The sequence below is a fragment of the Microcaecilia unicolor genome, chromosome 4, assembly GCF_901765095.1.
Source record: "Microcaecilia unicolor chromosome 4, aMicUni1.1, whole genome shotgun sequence".
NCBI classification, from domain to species: domain Eukaryota; kingdom Metazoa; phylum Chordata; class Amphibia; order Gymnophiona; family Siphonopidae; genus Microcaecilia; species Microcaecilia unicolor.
This window is the reverse complement of record NC_044034.1, coordinates 26,963,721-26,988,273: the sequence shown is the minus strand read 5'-3', so window position 1 is coordinate 26,988,273 and position 24,553 is coordinate 26,963,721. Positions and strand designations below refer to the sequence as shown.

General features: G+C 45.4%; 1 protein-coding gene across 3 annotated transcripts in view; it reads right to left on the bottom strand.

Annotated features, from left to right (window-relative positions):
- The window catches only part of ACER3 (alkaline ceramidase 3), a 107,501-nt gene that overhangs the window by 1,575 nt on the left and 81,373 nt on the right, over positions 1-24,553 (bottom strand). For all 3 annotated transcript variants that reach the window (XR_003941857.1, XM_030200061.1, XM_030200062.1), the window contains exons 7-11: positions 22,202-22,260; positions 22,013-22,114; positions 19,994-20,098; positions 12,000-12,045; positions 6,183-6,266 (exon numbers count right to left, since the gene is read on the bottom strand). Coding sequence is in view for 2 of the 3 variants with exons in the window: in XM_030200061.1 (XP_030055921.1) it covers positions 6,213-6,266; positions 12,000-12,045; positions 19,994-20,098; positions 22,013-22,114; positions 22,202-22,260 (366 nt within the window). In the remaining variant the exon portion in view is untranslated. The remainder of the gene's footprint in view (positions 1-6,182; positions 6,267-11,999; positions 12,046-19,993; positions 20,099-22,012; positions 22,115-22,201; positions 22,261-24,553) is intronic.

Here is a 24,553-nt window from a genome sequence, read left to right as displayed (position 1 = left end):
GAACTTTCTTCCTCAGGTCAGGAATGTGCAAAAGGTGACTGCCTCTTTTACATATTTTGATATTCTCATTTGTGCATGATCCAGACTTGAGGAAGAAGGTTCTGCCTTCTAAAGCATCAAAACAAAACAAAAAAAAAATGTATTAATTAGTCCAACAAAAAGGCACCATCTTATCTTCCTTTTTTTGTTTTTCTTCTATTTATGGCCTAACGTGGCAACCGCACTACTTTATTCTAGCATAAACTATTACAATTATACAAATTTAACTTTCAAAAGAAACAGGGGAAAAAAAACACCTTACAAATAAAACACCGATAGGTATATATCCACTTTAAAATTCCTTTAAAGGTAAAACAAACCAACTTTTTCAGCATTACTGAGATTATTCATAATAACTGGGTTTCAAAAAATTTAAAAAACTATAAAGTCAGTCTAGAAAAATCATATTTTAAACTTGATTCGTAATTTAAGTACAATTAAAGTTCACATAAAAATAACAAATATATATCTATAGCTTTTCTTTATCATGTGTCTGCTTAAAAGAATATTCAGCCTTTTAATGAAGTTGCCACCACTTATAAGATAAAGCATTTCTTCAGAAAAACTAATTAAATGTGATTTTCCTCCAGCGTACACATTTAATATTAGAAGACACTTTTTAACAGCCAAGTTAAACACACAATAGGTGATTTCACATTCAGTCCTAAATGAAATTCTTGGTGCAACGCTCTAAAATGGATCCCTCCTTTGGAATCAAAACTAATTTTTAGCATAATATTTGACTTATTCGTAGGCCTCTCACAGGAGCCCTTTTACTAAGCTCTGGTAAAAAAAAGTGGCCTTAGTGGGCCCTTGCATAGGTTCCCCCCCCACCCCTCCGTGTGCTAAGGCCATTTTTGCTGCAGCGCTAAACTGGCCAAATCTTCCATTTTCTTGTATTAATGGCCATGTGCTAATGTTGTAGGGCAGGAAGGACTCGTGCGGTAATCCTGTGCTAACCCGTTAGTACACAGTAAAAGAGATGCGCCGATTATTGCAGGAATGCACCCTGATATGACCCCTCCCGCCAAAAATAGAAAAGCATTTTTCAGCGAGTGGATTACAACACGCCAAAATGGCACTTCCTGCAGGATGCCCGAGTACATCTGTGGTTCGCAATTTTAAGACACCATGCAAATTGGCATCTAAAGCAGCTTAGTAAAAGGGCCCCCTAGTGAATGTGTCCAGCAAGGTAAAGCACTGAATCCTATATAATAAAATGCACCTCCAACATTCTGAAGCTGACTGCATGGCTGAGGCATTCCTGCTCTCTGTATCCATCTCCTGAATTGACATCACGTACTTCCGGGTTCGTCACAAGCAGAAGTGACCAACCACACGAGGTTTCTCGGCTTCAGAATGTTGGAGGTGCATTCTATTAAATAGGATTGGTCAGTTCCTTGAAGCACAGCCAGAGCTCAGCGTCCTGCACAGTAACGCTCAGACACCAGAGAGAGAGGGGGGGGGGGGGGGGGGGCTGACACCAGAGAGAGGGAGGGAAGGGGCGCCTCACACCAGAGAGGGGGGGAGGTATCTCTGTCACACACACACTCTCTCTCTCTCTCTCACAGTCAATGTCTTTTTCTCTCTCACTCTCACACACTGTCTCTCACACACTCTATGTCTCACACTGTATCACATTCACTCTCTATGTGTCACACAGTCACTCACACACTCTCTTGGTCTCATACACTCAGTCTCACAGAGAGTCTGTGTCTCACACACACACTCTCTCTCGCACACACTGTATCTGTGTGAAACACACACTCTCTCTCACACTGTCTCACATACACACTTGCACACACTCTCATTCTCACACACACACTCTCTCTCAGACACACTCGCACCCAGACTCACTCTCTCTCACACACACACACTCACACACACATTCACTCTCTCTCACAGTCACTCTCACATACACTCTCTCAAACGTACACACTCCGAGGAAAACCTTGCTAGCGCCCGTTTCATTTGTGTCAGAAACAGGCCTTTTTTTACTAGTATTCTTATAAACCACAGTTCACAGGCATTTCCACAGAATTTTAAAGTCTATGTGAGGGACTACGTGGTGCTGTTAAACTTCCATTCTGTTCTCCGAGGCTCCGGCGGAAAGCCATAGCTTATTCATAGATATCCTTGTATCACGGATAACATATGCTAGCAGAAGAACAGAATAAAAACTACAACTAACAAAACCAAATGAAAAAACTGGAAAATGCACTTAAGTCCTGAAAAACATCTGGATAGAGAAATACACCAATTTAGTGCATGTTTGAAGAGTAAAGCACCTCAGTAATCCGGAGAACTGCTGTCTCGGGGAAATTCACTGTCTGTCTCTCTAAATGGCAGGTCACTCGGGAAGGGAGAGAGACTAAGGGACAGAATTTAAGTTTTTGTGCTGCAAAATCCATGCAAGGATGGAGTTTCCAGGAAGAGGAAAATAAAATGTCACAAGAAAATAACCCATTTGTGCAAAAAGTATTATGGAACTTCTGCTCAATCCTTAAATCTTGCATGTTTGTGCAAAAATCCCTATACTAGAAGATTTTGCTTGCCAAATGTTATACTTTCCTTAACCTGCAGGAATTTCAATTTGGGGGCTAAAACTTCATTACTTAAAAAGTCAACGTGCTTTTTAATTTAGGGAGAAGCAGCCAGTATTTTACCTAGTATTTTCCTGAAAATATAATTTAATAAAACTTCATTACTTAAAAAGTCAATGTGCTTTTTAATTTAGGGAGAAGCAGCCAGTATTTTACCTAGTATTTTCCTGAAAATATAATTTAATCTTAAGAAGGCACAAAATGAAATAAATGCAAGCCAGGACAACATGTCTAAGCAGTACTGGTCCTCAGCTGCCAAACAGGATACCTAGCAAATATATTCATGACATATTTGGTCTGAGAAAAATTAATTTGCATAGTTTGGTTATTCTCAAGCTTGACCTATCTATAGCTCTTAACAGAATTACCTTCATCTTGAAATGGGAAAGTTTGTATTACGGTGAACACCAATTTACTCATTTTCATGACTATTTCGTATTCACATTTCCTTTCAGAAAAGGTCGGTATATTTTACGCGTTTGACTGTTTATAGACACCAAAGGCCCTAGCCAATTAGAGGCCAATCAAACTAATAAAAGGAAATAAGAACTAGGGGGAAAAATAAATCAAACTATCAGATACCCAACAGCTCCAGCAGTGGCGTACCAAGGGGGGGGGGGGGCGGTCCGTCCAGGGTGCATGCCGCTGGGGGGGTGCCGCGCGTGCGCCTGTCGCCCTGTCTCCGAGTTTGCAATTCGCTTGTGTTCACTGCTCCCTCTGAGTCTGCCCCGGAACAGGTTACTTCCTGTTCCGGGGCAGACTCAGAGGGAGCAGTGAACACATGTGAATTGCAAACTCGGAGACAGGGCAACAGGCGCGCGCTGCGGCACCCCCCCCCCCCCTCAGCGGCGTGCACCCGGGGGGGGGGGGGGGGAGAGGTGTCGTTTTGTCGGGGTGGGGGGTGTCGCGCTGCACCTGGGGGGGAGGGGGCGCATCAGCGATCCGCCCCGGGTGTCAGCCAGCGTCGGAACGCCACTGAGCTCCAGCACTTACACCCCAACTGACAGCACTGGTGTCCTTGTCCCCCTTCCTTCTGCTGCTACTGTGCTCCTACCACTGCCTCGTCCATCTCATATAGGATGATCAAGCCATTTCTGGATCTGCCAATTCACGCATGCTGGAGGTGGCAACGGTAGAGCATTGCCAGCAGCAAGAGGAAAGGGACAGCAGCACTGCAGCAGCTGGATGAGTGCTGGGGCTGCCACGTGTGTTTGGTTATGTGTTTATCCCAGCACACCACTGGGGCTCCTTGATGGGCAGCACCTGTGAACCTCTACTGCTTCCCAACAGGCACCACTTTAATATTTTAAGAGTTTGCAGTGGAAGGCCTCAGTGAATTCTGAAATGGTTCATAGACATTTAAGTACTTCTGGGCCTCGGGTGTTCTGTAGCAATGGCCAATCAGCATGGAAAGCCCTCCAACGAATTGCACAGCCAGTGCAATTCATGCACTCACACCGATGACACTGAGGTCAGCATTTGAAAAACAAAACGACCACCCCCCCCCCCCCCCAAAAAAAAAAAAAAAACACCCTGCTGACCGACCGCTCCTGCTGAAATTATGCCCAGATATTCAATGCCGGGCCATATCCAGGTACCAGCATTAAATATCCAGGTATGTGCGGACAGCCAGCACTTAACTGGAAAAGTGCAGATATTCAGCCTTTAACCATTTAAGTTAAATCAGCTAAAAGACAAGACTGCTATTTATATGGTCCTATTTGTCCAGGTAACTTAGCCAGCGTAGGGCTGAGTATCACCACTTATCCAGTAACGTGCCAACCCTGCCCCTGGACTGCAAACACATCACACAATAACCACTTCCTGGCTTTAACAGTTAGAGGGGGATATTCGGCAGCACTATCTGGGTAACTGCTGCTGAATATTCCCTGCAGGCCTGCTCAGTGCCAGTTAACTAGGTAAGAGACTGGTTAGCTTGCTTTGAATATTGACCCCTGCGTTGTCAGTAAAGGCTGCAGATGTTTTTCTTGGTTTAAAGGTTTCCTTACTAAAGAGATAATCATGAGGGGTGGCCTAGTGGTTAGGGTGGTGGACTTTGGTCCTGAGGAACTGAGTTTGATTCCCACTTCAGGCACAGGCAGCTCCTTGTGACTCTGGGCAAGTCACTTAACCCTCCATTGCCCCATGTAAGCCGCATTGAGCCTGCCATGAGTGGGAAAGCGCAGGGTACAAATGTAACAAAAATAAAATAGATACTATTGGAGATTCTACATGGAATGTTGCTACTATTGGAGATTCTACATGGAATGTTGCTACTATTGGAGATTCTACATGGAATGTTGCTATTCCACTAGCAACATTCCATGTAGAAGGCTGCGCAGGCTTCTGTTTCTGTGAGTCTGACGTCCTGCACGTATGTGCAGGACGTCAGACTCACAGAAGCAGAAGCCTGGGCGGCCACATTGGTGATCTGCAATGGCCGACTTCTACATGGAATGTTGCTAGTGGAATAGCAACATTCCATGTAGAATCTCAAATAGTAGCAACAGCGGAAGAGTGGCCTGGTGGTTGGGGTGGTGGACTTCGGTCCTGGGGAACTGAGATCGATTCCCACTTCAGGCACAGGCAGCTCCTTGTGACTCTGGGCAAGTCACTTAACCCTCCATTGCCCCATGTAAGCCGCACTGAGCCTGCCATGAGTGGGAAAGCACGGGGTACAAATGTAATAAAATAAAATGTATGCAATAAAAATATTGTCAGGCTACTAATAAAATAAGCTGCCCTTAATGTGTTGGCCTCCTTAGACCAATTTCATTATGAAGGTCAAAAGAGCTGAAGAGGCACAAAAATTTTGCTTAGAAAATAAATCAGGCACTGTTTGTTAGCAGGAGGCTTTTGGCATTATCGTCATATATTTCCCCAAACTTCAGATATGTCCGTCTGGAAGCCCAGTTTTGTTTTGGCACAGCACAGGGCAGCTCAGCTGCCCATGCTTAACATCACTAACACACTTTTAATTCCGATCCTGTGTTCTGCCAGTTATGCATTAGCTGCCTAAAGCCCTGAGGCAGAGGAGACTAGACAGTCAGTTCAAACCCCGCCACCTGGGTAACGGTACACATCTGGCCATTTGCTACACTCTACAGCTTCATTAAATCATTGCCGATCTCAGTTCTACAAGAAAGAATGATACACCAAATTGACTTTAACAAAATAGAGATAACCCAACCTAAAAAAAAGTGTTAGTTTTCTGTGACCAGCACAATCTCACTATGTACCCACACCTCCAAGATACAGAGCAAAGAAAGAAAAGCCAAACTTATCCTTCCCGGCAGTTCAAAATATACAAGAATAAATGTATGCCTTAACGATCTGAAATACAAAGCACATACTACCCCCCAAAATGTGACCTCTGTTTACTTGTGTGCGCAGTAACTGGCAGTAACATACATACATACATAACCATCTATCAGGGAGTCACTTTAGTGCAGGGGAACCTTTGTGTTAATGCATAACTATGACACTGTGTGTCAAAACAATCATGGAATGTCTGTCTTCTCAGTCAGGCTAGCAGCTCACGTTTCCATTGCAGGGTCCTTTCTTGGTTTGTCACAGTTTCTTGGGTGGCTCAGCCAGGATCACAGGCCATATTCCGCAGAGGAACTGTCAAAAGGGGAAAAGTTAGGGATATTCTTTCAGTGCAAACTCAATGCAAACCAGAACTTATTTTGTTTAACATGTCCCACGAGTAGCAGAAAACCTTAACTTATAAATGGGGGCATCTGTTTGGCAAGAACGTATTACTACCTTATCAGGAATCCTAAAAGAATGATTTGTTTGTCGCAAGCTTTAGCACTGTGAAATGGTTCTGGTCATTAAAGCTGTATTGCCCTGATGCTCAGAATCAAATGCAGGCAACTAGAGGTCGTTAACGCCAGACTACCACCTGCATTTGAAAGCGCCATGCTCAGAGGTAAACAATGCGGGAACTACCACACGGGCTGAAGAACAGCTCAAATGACATTCAAATATATGCAGAGGAGGAAATTTCCTGTTCCCTCCCATGTACAATGAACAGCGCAGCTAGTAAGGGCACCCTTATCACTGCAGGACATACGTCATCTCCGAGCTGACATTACAAGGTGCCTGCACATCTCCCCGCCCGGCTCGGTGTATGCGAGATTCACAAGGCCGTGTACCAGCCGTGAACTCCAGGCAGAGCAGATGCCCGAAGCACAGGACAGAGGAGCCATGTAGCGCCAGATTGCGGCACGCCTGCATGACAAGACACTGACATTTCCACTCGACCTCCCGCCTGCCAATCTGCTGCTGGGAGTGGAGGTGGGGATTACAAGTACTAAACTGCTAAAACTTTAAAAGCGGGGTCTCTAGAAAGTACCTTGCAGAAGACTGACCCAACCGGCAGCTTTTCCTCCTCCTTCCCTCCTCCCCCTTGGAACGCGCTGAAGAGCTGTGATTGACACACAACTCTTCAGCGCAGGTGCCAGGCGCCATCCTTCTCCTAACTTCAAAACAGCTCCCTAAAGCTCAGCGCGGACATCGCGCCTAAGCATTAGGGAGCTGTGTTGTAGCGCTGTTGTGGCCGTATTCTTCCAGTGATGTAGTGAACAGTGCCGGAGTTTTGAGCATCTGCCCCTAAGTTTCTAGCTCACATTGTTACCAGATAACAAGCAATTTTCTTTAGCAAATAAAAATGAATCTGAGTTCATACCAAAAGGTTACACAGTGAACTACTAGAGAGTTGCTTAAATCATTAAGCATCTATGTATAACCTGTAACCCAAGCCTGAGAAACAAGACTCGATATGCAATGCTTGAGCTTCCACGACAGTCGCAATACTCTCACTAATCAAAGATCTACCCAAAGTAATCCCAGTGGCTGATGAAAATGTATGTCATGGCGAACATACCTCAATCTACACCTCCCAAACTGCAAAGGTGTCAAGTACAAAACATACTATGCATCCAGTTTCTCCTTTCTGGGTAGTCAACTTTGGAATGCTCTCCCAAGACCCATCCGAGCTATTAATAACTATTTACCTTTCAGGAAAATGTTAAAGTCCCATTTTTTCAAGCAAGTTTACCCTAATGGACCAGCTTAATTCCACCAGATCACCTACGATACTCTTGCTAAGACGTTGACGCTTACTCTGATCCCAATGTTATACTCAATCCCTCATCTTCTTCCCTCAATCCTCCTTCCCTTTCACCTATCATATCCTTGTCTACCTTCCTTATTCTAACTAATATATTCCGAGACACTGTTGCCACTGTTTTTCTTTTTTTCTCAGTTCATTATATTCTTTTCACGTCCTTTATAATGCTTTTCATAATGTAAGTAGTCATCACAATTTATAATACTGTTCCTACATTTCCTTGTTTTTACTGTATTCTTTACCATGTAAGATGCTTTCTTTTACTATGTAAGCCGCACTGGACCTGCTGTATGTGGGAAAGAGCGGGGTACAAATGTAATAAATAAATAAATATTCTATATGGACAGTAATCAGGCCATAAACCCATCTCCAATGCCTGAAATGGGCAGAGGAAGGGCAGGCTTCAGAATGATCTGTTTAGTGGTGATATACAGAGTAACATAACTTAGTAACATAGTAGATGACGGCAGAAAAAGACCTGCACGGTCCATCCAGTCTGCCCAAGAAGATAAATTCATATGTGCTACTTTTTTATTTGTACTGTCCTCTTCAGGGCACAGACCGTATAAGTCTGGCCGGGCCTATCCCCGCCTCCCAACCACCAACCCCGCCTCCCAACCACCAGCTCTGGCACAGACCCTATAAGTCTGGCCAGGCCTATCCCCGCCTCCCAACCACCAACCCCGCCTCCCAACCACCAGCTCTGGCACAGACCCTATAAGTCTGGCCAGGCCTATCCCCGCCTCCCAACCACCAACCCCGCCTCCCAACCACCAGCTCTGGCACAGACCCTATAAGTCTGGCCAGCCCTATCCCCGCCTCCCAACCACCAACCCCGCCTCCCAACCACCAGCTCTGGCACAGACCCTATAAGTCTGGCCAGCCCTATCCCCGCCTCCCAACCACCAACCCCGCCTCCCAACCACCAGCTCTGGCACAGACCCTATAAGCCTGGCCAGGCCTATCCCCGCCTCCCAACCACCAACCCCGCCTCCCAACCACCAGCTCTGGCACAGACCCTATAAGTCTGGCCAGCCCTATCCCCGCCTCCCAACCACCAACCCCGCCTCCCACCACCAGCTCTGACACAGACTAACATCACTCTATCCCTAAGAGCAACTAAAGTGCTAAACCATAGGATAGGACACACAATATATCTGAGTCTGGCTACCACCATTCAAAGAGATGATTATAGTTGGTGAACAGCACTTTTGTGTGCTGCAGCCAGGGGTCTGGTATTTCCCCCCCCCCCCCCCCCCCCCCCCCCCCCCCCCCCCCCGCCGCCTTTATCACGAAACATTTCATGAGGAATTGGCGTACCAAGGGTGCAAATCATAAGGGAGTGCTGCCATGGGTATACCCCCCTTCCCCTGACTTTCTTCACCCCCCCCCCCCCTCGCCTGCTGCAGGCCTTTAAAATTCCAGGCCTCAGCAGCATCAACTATGCAAGTGCTGCCCTCGGTCATCCCCGGAAGCCCTCACTGTACATCGTCCCACCTATGCGGGAAGCTGTACAGAGAAGGCTTCTAGGGCAGGCCAAAGGCAGCGCCCACATCACTGATGCTGCCGGCGGGTTTGGAAGCCTGCAGAGCGAGGAGGGGGTGGAGAGAGGAGGGAAAGCAATGCTAGACCACAGGGAAAGAGAAAGAAGGGTGAAGAGAAGTTGATGTGATGCCAGACTGAAGAGGAAGGGGGATGGATAGAGGAGGGAAAGTGATGAAAGACCACAGGGAAAGGGAAAGAGGGGTGGAGAGAATGGAGAACGATGCCAGACCACAGGGGAAGGGAAAGGGGTGGGTGGAGAGAAGAGGGAGAGCGATGTGATGCCAAACTACAGGGGGAGGGGAAAAGGGTGGAGAGAGGAGGGGGAGTGATGCTGGACCAAAGGGAAAGGAGGAAGCAAGAGCAAGGATGGGGGGGGGGGGGGGGGGAAAAGAGAGACCCACAGGGGGGGAGGGGAGGGGAAAGAGAAACTTGGGACGCATGAGGGAAAAAGCTGGATCTGGGGAGGGGGAGAACGAGATGCAGTACTATGGGGAAGGGGAGAGATGCTCCCCCTTATTTTTTCTTCTCTCCTGCACTCCCACCCCAGGGCCAGCAACATGTGAACAAAGGGGGGGGGGGGGGGGGGAAGAGACGGGGACACAGTGGGCAGATGGTGAACATGGTGAAGATGCTGAACAGAGGCATAGGTCCCATTTTATGCAATCAAATCTAGTTACTATTAAACTGGGGTTAACAGTAAAGGAAATGTGGGGAGGTACTTAAAGGTAACCCACACTGATAAGCTTCCCCCTCCCCTCACCACTATTTATCCGTTTAGTTTAGGAAATAGCAGGCCTAAACTAACCACTGCTTATATTTATTTTATAGCATTTATAAACTGCTCTTTCCCGCTCGATAGTTAAATAGAGTAGGACGATAGTAAGAGATGTGGGGAAAGGATTGGAGTGTGGGTAGTACTAGTGGTGTGGATTAGGTTCGAGATGTATATATGTATAGCAGTAATGAATATCAAGACTTAAGCTACACTTGCACTGGCTTTAACTTACGCAGGTCACAACTCCAACTGAAAATCTGCCTCATCTATCATATGTGGAGGAGTGGCCTAGTGGTTAGGGTGGTGGACTTTGGTCCTGAGGAACTGAGTTCAATTCCCACTTCAGGCACAGGCAGCTCCTTGTGACTCTGGGCAAGTCACTTAACCCTCCACTGCCCCATGTAAGCCGCATTGAGCCTGCCATGAGTGGGAAAGCGCAGGGTACAAGTGTAACAAAAATAAAATAGATACTATTGGAGATTCTACTTGGAATGTTGCTACTATTGGAGATTCTACATGGAATGTTGCTACTATTTGAGGTTCTGTTGCTACTATTGGAGATTCTACATGGAATGTTGCTATTCCACTAGCAACATTTCATGTAGGACATGCAGGACGTCAGACTCACAGAAGCAGAAGCCTGCGCGACCACATTGGTGTGACTCTGGGCAACTCACTTAACCCTCCATTGCCCCATGTAAGCCACATTGAGCCTGCCATGAGTGGGAAAGTGCAGGGTACAAATGTAACAAAAAAAAAAAAATATATATATATATATATATGACACAAGGAAATGGGAAAAAGTCAATTCAAGACTACTGTGACTTTCAGTTCAAACCCTGTCCTCCCACTTATCATGCTGTTCTTTACTCTGCCATCGTTTACTATGTTCCTATATCTTCAGTAAAGTACTAACTGTCAATAGACTATGATAACACAACTCACTATACTCCTTCAAAATATGTAGCTTGGAACACTTATAAGTATTGCAAGCTACGTGTTTTGAAGGCGTACAGTGAGTTGTACTATACTTTTATGTGCCTATTTCACTTAATAGAAGGTAATAAATAGAAATAAAAAAGAAAACATAGAAAATACGACACCTTTTTTTATTGGACTAACTTAAGGGTCCCTTTTACTAAGCTGCGGTAAAAGGGGGCCTACATTAGCGTTAGTGCGTGTTTTTGATGTGCGCTGAGGCCCCCTTTCTCCGCAGCAAGTAAAAGGCCGTCTCTTTTTCTCAAAAAGAAATGGTCATGTGGTTAAGTGAAGCACTTGCCACATGGCCATTGTGGGGGGAAGGGGAGGGGGGGGGGGGGAGCATTTACTGCCACCCGAGGTGGCGGTAAGGGCTGCCCGATTACTACCAGGTAAGAACTGGCGCTATAAATATTTTTGTAGCACCGGAAATGGCGCGCATTGGGGGTGGGAACAGCTGCCGGGCTCCTGTGGTGGTTTCTAGATTGGCGCACGGCAAGCCCACTGCTGCGTGTCAACTCATTTTTTTAACAGGGCCCCTTAATAAGTTTTTTTGATCAGCTTTTGAAGGCAACCCTTCTTCAGATTAAAAACTAAATACCAGGCAAGGCATTAAAGGATTTTTATACATATTCTAACAGTTGGTTTATACCTTGAGCCATACAATATACCAAGTGTCTATGTAATTATCATTTTCACAAATTGTGTCAGTGAAAAAAAAAAAAGCTAAATGCATTTGGGGTCCCTATGCACGTCATGGCCTGTTTCTTCTGGAAGCTTATTTGATGACTTGATTTTTTTTTTAGCAGGAGTTAAAAAGCAAAATATATTTTAAAAAGCCTAATATGTTTTGACTTATTGTACACTGCTTTGGTGAATTTCTTCAGAAAGGCTGTAAATAAATCCTATTAAAATAACCCACCTTTACCCTTGGTCTGTACTTCAGATAAAGTGTTCTCGTATATAAACTAAAGGAAAAAAAAATATGGATTATCCATTATATCATTTCCAAAGGATGCATAAAGATTTGTTTCTACACATAGGTCTTTATGTTTCAACATTTTTATTGATGACATCTCAAAAACATAAATACTTTACATCTCTTGATATGCAAACTCGGTATTAAAACAAGGAACAGTGAAAACCTTTTTACTGTTTTATCCCCTCCCCCCATTCCTCCCCTCCCCCCCACACCCTCTAGGAGCCAATCCATCTCTCTCTAGTAGATGGTCGTTACACCCGGTCCCATCTTACATTTAGCAAGTGAGGTTCAGTAGCATACTGCGGCCTCGTGGGCTCAATTTCTGTATGTACCAATTCCAAATTCGCATAAAATTCTTCTTCCCTTTTGGAGATCTCCTCGCTTCTCTGGCCTCCCATGTTGCTAACAAGTGAATTTGATTTCTCCACTGCCAATAGGCCGGAGGGTCCGGCGAGACCCAATACTGCAAAATAGTCTTCTTTGCCACTAGGCAGATTTTACGACACCAGAGCTTTGCCCCTTTATCTTTAATACGAAAAGCCGCTGGTGTGTCTAAAACATAATGGTCCCAAGATCCTCCTATTGTCTCTCCCAGTATAGTGGTCATGTATCTCTGGATCCGTCTCCATCCCCCAAAATGCATGGTATAGTGTGTGTGGTGTCATATTACATTTGTCACAACTATCCGTTATATTTAGGTCTATATGTGCAAGTTGTTGTTTGGTAAAGTGAGCTCTCATGACTACTCGATATCCGCATTCCCGTAATCGCTCATCCACTGTGAGGGCTGGGACCCTCTTCAAAGTAGTAGCTACATCCCAATTTCCTAATTGTCCCCCTGACTCTTTTTCCCACTGCAGTTTAATTGACTGAAAACTGCTGGGTGCAGACAGGTGTACTAACTCTCTACGAAGGGCCGATACTGTCACTCCCGTACCCTCTAATTTTTGAAATTGGCCTCGCACTTTCCCATCTAGTTTTACTTGGAGGGCTGACTGGTTCAGACTTAAAATATAATGTTTGATCTGGGTGTATGCAAACCTGTCTCCCCAGTGTGTACCTAGCTTGCTTTGTAGCGCCTCATATGCCACCAAACGCCCATCCCCATCCAGTATAGGTCTTTAATCAGGTACTAGGATTGCCATACATATAAATGATTAGTTATGCCCTTTCATCAGAGTTCAAATAATAAACCAAATACCACCCACACTGACAGGGCTTGAGATTTTGTATTTCAGCGTCTATATTCCAATGTGACATATATACACAAAATTCAGGTAATGCAGGTTATCAGTACTCATAAGTATTGCCATACTGGGAAAGACCAAAGGTCCATCGAGCCCAGCATCCCGTTTCCAACAGTGGCCAATCCAGGTCACAGATACCTGGCAAGATCCCAAAAATGTACAAAACATTTTATACTGCTTATCCCAGAAATAGTGGATTTTCCCCAAGTCCATTTAATCACGGTCTATGGACTTTTCCTTTAGAAAGCCGTCCAAACCTTTTTTAAACTCTGCTAAGCTAACCACTTTTACCACATTCTCTGGCAACGAATTCCAGAGTTTAATTACACGTTGAGTGAAGAAACATTTTCTCCGATTCGTTTTAAATTTACTACATTGTAGCTTCATCGCATGCCCCCTTAGTCCTAGTATTTTTGGAAAGCGTGAACAGGCGCTTCACATATACCCGTTCCACTCCACTCATTATTTTATAGGCCTCGATCATATCTCCCCTCAGCCGCCTTTTCTCCAAGCTGAAGAGCCCTAGACGCTTTAGCCTTTCCTCATAGGGAAGTCGTCCCATCCCCTTTATCATTTTCGTCGCCCTTCTCTGCACCTTTTCTAATTCCACTATATCTTTTTTGAGATGTGGCGACCAGAATTGAATTACTGAAACATTTGAGGAAGCAGTATTCAATTTACTGGCACAAACCAGATGTAGTACATCCCACAATACTGAATGAGCAAAAAGTATGACTTTACTTCACAGTTTTATCCAACTTATCACTTTAAAACAGAGAAGTATCAAGAGTGAACCACAGATACTTTATAAGGCTGGGAACAAGGAAGAAGCAGAAATATAGTCATGTATCTTAGTATGTCCAACCGCCACCTGAAACTGAACATGGCCAAGACCGAGCTCATTGTCTTTCCACCCAATCCCACTTTCCTCTCCCTCCACTCTCTATTTCAGTCGATAACACCCTCATCCTCCCCCTCTCATCTGCCCGCAACCTAGGAGTCATCTTCGACTCCTCCCTCTCCTTCTCTGCGCATATCCAGCAGATAGCCAAGACCTGTCGCTTCTTTCTCTATAACATCAGCAAAATTCGCCCTTTCCTCTCTGAGCACACCACCCGTACTCTCATCCACTCTCTCATTACCTCTCGCCTTGACTACTGCAACCTACTCCTCACTGGCCTCCCACTTAACCATCTATCCCCCCCTTCAATCCATTCAGAACTCTGCTGCGCGTCTTATCTTCCACCTAGAGCGATATGCTCATATCACCCCTCTCCTCAAGTCACTTCACTGGCTTCCAATCAGGTACCGCATACATTTTCCCTTACGTTCCCGCCTGTAACCTCCGCTCACAGGACAAATCCCTCCTCTCAGTACCCTTCTTCACCACCGCCAACTCCAGCCTCCGCTCATTCTGCCTCGCCTCACCCTATGCTTGGAATAAACTTCCTGAGCCCTTACGCCAAGCCCCCTCCCTACCCATCTTCAAATCCTTGCTCAAAGCCCACCTCTTCAATGTCGCTTTTGGCACCTAACCATTGTACCTCTATCCAGGAAATCTAGACTGCCCCCAATTTGATTTGCACTTTTTGTCCTTTAGATTGTAAGCTCCTTTGAGCAGGGACTGTCCTTCTTTGTTAATTGTACAGCTCTGCGCAACCCTGGTAGCGCTTTAGAAATGTTAAATAGTAGTAGTAGTAGTAGTATCTATCAGAGGTGAGAAAGGTAACAAAAGCACTACTGAATAAAACAGTGGAGTATGTTAACACTAGCGAGTTACAGATGATGGACAATATTATTTTACAAAAGAAAACCAAAAAGCTTTCCAAACATTACCGATTTATTTTCTTCAAGTCAAGAGAGTGGTAGATTTAGGCGTGGAAAGTGGGGTGGGATTTGCAGTAAATGTTGGTCTACCTGGATTTCAGTAAAGGATTTGACAATATTTATCAAACTGTTTAATGAGCTAGTCAATCTGGGAGTTGAAAATTATAATTTGGGTGACAAACTGGCAGTGGCGTACCAAGGGGGGGGGGGGGGGCGCCGCGCGCCTGTTGGCCAAGTCCGCTCGTTCCCTCCCTGCTGCTCCCTCTGCGTGGAACAGGTTACTTCCTGTTCCGGGCAGAGGGAGCAGCAGGGAGGGAATGAGCTGACTCAGCCAACAGGCGCGCGGCACCCCCCCCCCCCCCCAGCAGGTAAAAATGCACCCGGGGGGTGTAATTTCGTTGGGGGGTGGTGGCCGCGCTGCACCCGGGGGGGGGGGGGGGGGGGGCGCGCATCGGCGATCCGCCCCGGGTGTCAGGCAGCCTAGGAACGCCACTGCAAACTGGTTGAGCAAGAGGGCACGGGGATAAGCTCAGGTAGGGTCCCCCCCCATAATCCTGGGTCTTTCAAAAGCTGCAGGGGCCAGCATGCACCCCATTTGTCCAGAGGGTCAACCTTTAACCTCTTCCAGTGCCCTCTAGAAACAGGTGAGGGGGCCTGGATCATTTTCAGTCCCAGGGCTTCCCCTCTGGGAAGGGAAAAGGTAACGGAGCAGGTACTAGACCAAAAGAACCTTGAAGCTCTTCATGCTAGAGAGCATTTTAGCAGTCCAGTGCCGAAATGGCCAGGGCAACTGCCAAACTCAAATCTCCCAGAGGAGAGACAGAACACGCTGTCAACTCTGATGAGCCCATGGGGAACCCCAAATGCTGAAAACACACTTCAGACGGGGCATTAGGAGCTGGCCATGCATCTGATAGCTGCTGGCTGCCTGGTATAAGTGCCAATATGGCTGCTGCAACCCCCCCCACCCCCCCCCCCCCCCCAATTCCATAACACTAAAGAGCTCTACTACTTAACATTTCTAGAGCGCTACTAGGGTTACGCAGCGCTGTACAAATGCTCTCTAGCATGAAGAGCTTTCAAGGTTCTTTTGGTCTAGTACCTGCTCTGATACCTTTTCCCTTCTCAGAGGGGAAGCCCTGGGACTGAAAATGTCGAGCTCTGATTCACCAAGCTTTCCATTCGGGCCTGCCCTTCTTGACAGCAGCTGCCTACCTGAATAATGAAGGCAACAAAGCAGAGAAATCTCCTGCTGAGCCTTGACCTAAATTTCTGTTCTTTTTATAAATAAGTTTGTGGCAGGCAGCTGCCAAGGAAAACAAGCATTCCCCCTTTTTTCCTTACTAGTCTGCAGAAGGGAGTTTCCGAGGGTAAATTCAGAGGGAAGGGATATACAAGTTACCAGCCAAGGCGCCATGGGACCAGTGCTGGCCATCCTCACCAGCTAATCCCGTGGGCTAGAGCTTAGGGCTTCGGAAGGGCAGGCACCTCCGAGCTTGACCAGTGGAAGTCTGTAGATCAATCTCTGGAAGCGAAACTCAGGTCATGGCTAGACCATCTAGCTTATTTTCGAAAGAGAAAGACGCCCATATTTCGACCCAAATCGGGAGATGGGCGTCTTTCTCCCATGGGCGTCCAAATTGGTATAACCGAAAGCCGATTTTGGGCGTCTTCAACTGCAATCTGTCACGGAAACGGCCAAAGTTGACGGGGGCATGTTGGAAGCATGGTGAGCCGAGGAGAGATGGGCGTCCTCTGCCGATAATCGAAAAAAGAAAGGCGGTTTTAGCGCGAATTTGGGTCACTTTTTTTGGACCTTTTTTTCACGAACAAGTCCCAAAAAAGTGCCCTAAATGACCAGATGACTACCGGAGGGAATTGGGGATGACCACCCCTGACTCCCCCAGTGGTCACTAACCCCCTCCCACCCAAAAAAAAAATAAATAAATTTCAGAAACATTTTTTTTCCAGCCTGTATGCCAGCCTCCAATGTCATACCTAGCTCCATCACAGCAGTATGCAGGTCCCTGGAGCAGTTGTTAGTGGGTGCAGTGCACTTCAGGCAGGTGGACCCAGGCCCACCCCCACCCCCACCTGTCGCATTTGTGGTGGTAAATGGGAGCGCTCCAAACCGCCCCCCAAAACCCACTGAACCCACATCTAGGTGCCCCCCTTCAAAAATAAGGGCTATGGTAATGGTGTACAGTTGTGGGCAGTGGGTTTTGGGGGGGGCTCAGCACCCAAAGGAAGGGAGCTATGGACTTTAGAGGTAGTTAACTGTTTATTTGAAATTGTTAGAAGTGCCCCCTAGGGTGCCCTGGCATGTGAGGGGGACCAGTGCAGTACGAATCCTGGCCCCTCCCATGAACCAACGCCTTGGATTTGGTCGTTTTTGAGCTGGGCGCCTTCGGTTTCCATTATCGCTGAAAAACGAAACCGCCCAGGTCAAATCCGCACAAATCCGATGCATTTGCCGGGCACAAACCGTATTATCGGAAAAAAGATGGACGCCCATTTTTTTTCAGAAAATACGGTTTGTCCCGCCCCTTCACGTACCCGGTCTCGGAGATAGACGCCCATGGAGATGGGCGTTCGCGTTCGATTATGCCCCTCCATGGACTCCACCCTGGGAAGACAGGCCTACTCACAAGGAACAAACTGCTGCACCAATCCAACCTGTGTCATCTTAAAAGATTTCATTGTTTTGACTGTGTGATGCACTTATGATGTGTTCTGATTTTTGTATTTTGTTTATTATATATTTTATGGATGTTTTTATTGTAATCCGCCTTGGATATGGGCAGAACACAAATAATAAATCTAACCTGATCTGTTGAAGTAAGAAATATTGAGATATTCGGGCTATACCGCTCCCTATATTGGTAAAATGTCACTGAAACAGTTCAGAGATTCTCTGCCTCCATCTGCTGGTAGGATGATATAACTCACTGCTGATAAAAAGATTTTGTTTTTGGATTGGCCAAATAAAAGCCAAGAACACCTCCTGAAGTGTTGCAACCAGAACTATTTACGCACAGTCTCCATCAAATGAACATTTGAAACACTTCTGTAAGGAAGAAGGGGCCAAACAATTTAGGAAATGTTTAGGTGAGTGTATTACTGTTCAAGGAGGTGACAACAGTTACTGAATAAAAGTTTCACTTATTATTTCACATTTTTTCAAATATGTTACATAAAGAAAAATGCAACTACGAAAAATATCCTTAAAGAAAATCAAATAGTATTAAAGTCCACATCGAGGAGAAACAACAGGTTCAAAGTTACAAGAAAATTAGAAATAAAGAAAGCCACAGTTTCTCTACATCCTCATAACAATGTAGGCATTTCGTTAATTAGCGGAGGAGTAGCCTAGTGGTTAGTGCAGTGGACTTTGGTCCTGGGGAACTGAGTTCAATTCCCACTGCAGCTCCTTGTGACTCTGGGCAAGTCACTTAACCCTCCATTGCCCCAGGTACAAATAAGTACCTAAGCCACACTGAGCCTGCCATGAGTGGGAAAGCGCGGGGTACAAATAAAAAAAAATCTCTTGCAATGTCAAAAATTTAGCTAAATCCAAACGTATCTGGAGAGTCTATTGTATCACTCTCCCCTTCTTTATTTACCACTCTAGAGCCTCTAGAGAAATAATACAAATTATTTAATACCAAACTATCAACCAATATAGAAAGAACGTCTTTCAGATACAATTTAAGAAGTTCGAGGTGATAAAAAGTGAGCTACTGGCAAATCCAATAGGCGCAGGTTACAAGCCCTAGCTGAGCTTTCAAGCTTCTCCACTTATGTTTCAACAATTTTTATTGATGACAGAGTCAAATACAAAAACAAAGATATAACATTCGCAAGGCAATCAAAATGTCATCAACATGGCCAAGCCGTCATCAACCAAAGGTTTTAACCATTACCCCATCCCTTCCCCCCCACCCCCCCACCCCCGTTCAACCAATTCAAGACCCAACAAATTATATACCCCGCAACCAAGAAAAGCTTCTCCATTTAAAGATGCATTACTAAACTTGGCTTCATGCTCAGTAAATTTTGCTGAAGCTTCAACAGCATAACTACTAAAAAAAAAAAAAAAAAAAAAAAGTCAAATTATCCTGCAACGACTTCTCAACTCTATTTATAGCCATCATTAAATCCTTTAATGTAATCTCCTGTGATTGAGAAACTGGTGAAGAAGAAAATAAAGAAAATCGGTGAAGGTATTTTAACTGCTGTTGGAAGGCGTACTTCCCTCATCTGGAATCAGAAATTCAGGAGATGGAAAGGAGGGTTGCAATAACGGCAATGCTCCCTCATCATCTAGGAGCATTGTCTATCTCACGTAAAACAGCAGGCTGTGGAGGTGGGCTATGGCGCTGAAAAGATAGGGAAGACTCAGGAGTTAGAGATCAGACTCGTATGCACCGTTGTTGTCGATACAGTCATAACCTTTGGCACCGTGCTGGTCCATTAGTCCCTGTACCAAGGCAGGATTAGTCTTGTTCCTATCATCTTTCCGCTTCCCCACGAAAAGGAGCATAGTAGCCTGCTCCTCGCTCACTCTGGGGGGGGGGGGGGGGGGGTGGGGGGGACCTTCCCCTTCGGGCACACGCCACGGGCCTCAGGCCTCAGCAGACACTTTCTTGTAGCTGATGGCAGGACTCTTCCCAGAATAATCAAAATATATTCTTTTTGTCCAATTTATTTATTAAGGGGAATCTCGCTCTTATCAGGGTTTAATTGACAATCTAATCATAGTTCTCAGCACTGTAACACACTATCAAAGTTATTCAACTAGAAAAATTGGTTAGATTTAAATTTTGCCACTGCTCAAGAGAATCACTGCTTTATTGGTACCTGAACAGGATGTGCAAGTAGGAACCCAGGCCTGTTAGAATGTGCCACCATGCATGAAACTGTGTGACGGCTCCCAGGGCTGAGGGCATCTTCTGCCGAGCTCCCCTGTTAGAAGAAAACAGAGGTCATTTTCCTGTAATTACTCTTATCTAAAAGACATGTATCTAAAATATTTCTGAAACTCATTACTTATGCACCTTGGAGAAGCCACCTATCGGTTATGCCAATAGGCTGAGAAACAGACGACCTGGTTCAAATCCTAATTACACTCCTTGTGACCTTAGGCAAGATCACTTCACCCTCATTACCTCAGCTATGTTGTAAATACCTACTGTAGCTGAAATATAACTTGCCTTAAGCTACTAAAGACAGTGCATGAGAATACTAATAGAGTTTTAAAGTACACATAGTAACATAGTAGATGACGGCAGAAAAAGACCTGCACGGTCCATCCAGTCTGCCCAACAAGATAAACTCATATGTGCTACTTTTTGTGTATACCCTACCTTGATTTGTACCTGTCCTGTTCATATAAAGTCTGCCCAGCACTATCCCCTCCTCTCACCACCAGCTCTGGCACAGACCGTATAAGTCTGCCCAGCACTATCCCCGCCTCCCAACCACCAGTCCCACCTCCCACCACTGGCTCTGGTACAGATCGTATAAGTCTGCCCAGCATCATCCCCGCCTCCCAACCACCAGTCCCGCCTCCCACCACCGGCTCTGGCACAGACTGTATAAGTCTGCCCAGCACTATCCCCGCCTCCCAACGACCAGTCCCGCCTCCCACCACCGGCTCTGGCACAGACCGTATAAGTCTGCCCAGCACTATCCCCTCCTCCCACCACCAGCTCTGGCACAGACCGTATAAGTCTGCCCAGCACTATCCCCGCCTTCCAACTACCAGTCCCGCCTCCCACCACCGGCTCTGGCACAGACCGTATAAGTCTGCCCAGCACTATCCCTTCCTCCCACCACCAGCTCTGGCACAGACCGTATAAGTCTGCCCAGCACTATCCCCGCCTCCCAACCACCAGTCCCGCCTCCCACCACCGGCTCTGGCACAGACCGTATAAGTCTGCCCAGCACTATCCCGCCTCCCAACCACCAGTCCCGTCTCCCACCACCGGCTCTGGCACAGACCGTATAAGTCTGCCCAGCACTATCCCTGCCTCCCAACCACCAGTCCTGTCTCCCACCACCGGCTCTGGCACAGAATCTTCATTCTAACTTTGGACAATGCAATATTTAATTTTAATAATTTTAACATTTTCCGAATCACTATGGGGTCCTTTTACTAAGCTGTGGTAAAAGGGGGCCTGTGCTAGCATCAGCACGTGTTTTTGACGTGCGCCAAGTCCCCCTTTTACTGCAGCGGGTAAAGGGCTGTTCATTTTTGTGAAAAAGAAATGGCCGTGCGGTAAGTGAAGAATTTACCGCACAGCCATTTTGGTGGACAGCCCTTACTGCCACCTATTGAGACGGTGTTAAGGGGTCCCGTACTAACCAGGCGGTAACTGAGCAACGTATGGCGCTGCCTGATTACCGCCAGTTAAGTTCCAGTGCTATAAAAATAGGACAGATTGGCATGCGGTAAACCGACGGTGGGCTTACTGATGCTTAATAAAAGGGCCCTTATATAATATTTAAATGAGCCTCAGCTCAAGGGGGTTCATTTGCCATTAATGTTGACCCTTTTAACCGCATTTCTTACAACAGTAATTAATAAATATCCTTTTATACATTTTTAATATATATAAAACATTTTCAACAAAACAACAGAGATTATTACTACATTTCTGAAAATGATTCTAGAGAAACAGAGGTGAGACCAGGAATTCCACCATGTTTTCTATTTCCACACACTACAATTTTTAACGAACGTGAAGTTCGAAGCGTCTTCAAATTTTTTTTTTTTAAGCAAAAAAGACTGAACTTTCAAAATGTTTATCATGAACAAATTTAAAGGCAAACATCCATAGCTGAAAGGAATGGTAGAGAGTATATGAACAAGCTCACCTCCACGTATCACAGAAAAAGTTGTCCACGTTCCAAAGAGTGAATCCCATTAAAAATAAACCAAGAGATGTATAAGCTAAACCCCTAAGCCAAGGATATACCCTGTAAGGGAAAATTGATAAACACAATGAAATATATATATATAGAATTAATGCACGAAGTCCACCGTTAAGTTGAACTATTACTTACCAGGTAACTATATAAACAGATCGTAGCACTAGACAAGAAACTAACAAGCCATACATGACCTGAGGGGGGAAAAGAGACAATAGGTTAGTGCTTGACATCAAAAAACAAAATACACTACAGTTTAACTTCCAAAACAAAATAAATCAACAACAAACGGGTCACTTAGATTACTGCACTTGGTAGCCGTTGCCCAACTTATCCTGGGAACATGTAGCTGGAATGGTCAGATAAGATTGTTCTACTATAGGAATTGTTTTACACGCTTTCCCCAGGATTCTATATAGCACGCCTAGAGATCCGTGCCAAAATCCAAGCGTATTCTATAACAATGCACGCAATTTAATTGGCTTAACAAGCCAATCAATAGTGATAACAGTTCTTAACAAGCAATAATGAGCACTAATTGGCAATAATTAGAATTTACGCGCACAACTATGTAATGAACTGCGCCTGCCTTCTAATGCGCGCAGGCAAAAAGGGGCGTGGTTATGGACATGGAAATTAGGCTTTCATGCCTAATTGTTCCGAAATGTACATGTGTAGTTACAGAATATGGCCCGGTGTACCTACATCTACACGCCGGGATTTACGCCATGTTTTCATTTGTGTAAATGGAGGTGGCACAGTTTTAGGCACGAGACATCAACTAAGCATATTCTATATACCACGCCTAAATCTAGGAGCCACTTATAGAATACGCTTAGTTGGCATTGATTTCCATGCCGATTTTGTTTTAGGTACCATATATAAGATCTCCCCCATTATCATTAAAAATACAACCATTTACATCAGTGACTAAAAAAATAAATAAATAAATGTCTCATGGTATTTCATTTTGGTTACAGCAAATTCATAGGCAATGTTTCAATGGTTCTCTCAAAGCCACCATGAAGTTTAGTTTCTTTTTATTGTCCTAGTTTTCGTGGATCCATGGATGAGTGTTGGCTGGGGTTTGGGATACTAGCTTTGGGCATAGACTAAACCTTTTTTTTTTTCTGGATAGGTTTCTCTTGTGCTGCTCTCTCTATTCTAAGCTGATTGAAATCCTATATTTGTACTGCCAATTGTAAACCGCTGTGATGATACAAACGGTGGTATATAAAGTTCCAGACATAAAAAGGTATTTGATAGTGCACTTAATAAAGGAGTGGAGGAGTGGCCTAGTGGTTAGGGTGGTGGACTTTGGTCCTGGGGAACTCAGGAACTAAGTTTGATTCCCACTTCAGGCACAGGCAGCTCCTTGTGACTCTGGGCAAGTCACTTAACCCTCCATTGCCCCATGTAAGCCGCATTGAGCCTGCCATGAGTGGGAAAGCACAGGGTACAACAAAAATAAAATAGATACTATTGGAGATTCTACATGGAATGTTGCTACTATTGGAGATTCTACATGGAATGTTGCTACTATTGGAGATTCTCCATGGAATGTTGCTATTCCACTAGCAACATTCCATTTAGAAGGCTGCGCAGGCTTCTGTTTCTGTGAGTCTGACGTCCTGCACGTATGTGCAGGACGTCAGACTCACGGAAGCAGAAGCCTGCGCGGCCACATTGGTGTGACTCTGGGCAAGTCACTTAACCCTCCATTGCCCCATGTAAGCCGCATTGAGCCTGCCATGAGTGGGAAAGCACAGGGTACAAATGTAACAAAAATAAAATAGATACTATTGGAGATTCTACATGGAATGTTGCTACTATTGGAGATTCTCCATGGAATGTTGCTATTCCACTAGGCTGCGCAGGCTTCTGTTTCTGTGAGTCTGACATCCTGCACGTAGAAGCAGAAGCCTGCGCGGCCACATTGGTGTGACTCTGGGCAAGTCACTTAACCCTCCATTGCCCCATGTAAGCCGCATTGAGCCTGCCATGAGTGGGAAAGCACAGGGTACAAATGTAACAAAAATAAAATAGATACTATTGGAGATTCTACATGGAATGTTGCTACTATTGGAGATTCTCCATGGAATGTTGCTATTCCACTAGGCTGCGCAGGCTTCTGTTTCTGTGAGTCTGACATCCTGCACGTAGAAGCAGAAGCCTGCGCGGCCACATTGGTGTGACTCTGGGCAAGTCACTTAACCCTCCATTGCCCCATGTAAGCCGCATTGAGCCTGCCATGAGTGGGAAAGAACGGGTTACAAATGTAACAAAAAAAAAAAGGAGTGGAAATATATTCAGAAGGAGTAGGAACAAGGGAAATTCTGGGGGTGGAAAGAAACAGGTCAAGACACACACATTTCAAAATGGGTCAGATCAAACAGAAGGTTCTAGAAAAATTAAGCACCCTGCCCCCTCCCCCCATATGGCCTGTTGCATATTTATGGAGCAGCAGTTCCAGCATCTACAGCATAC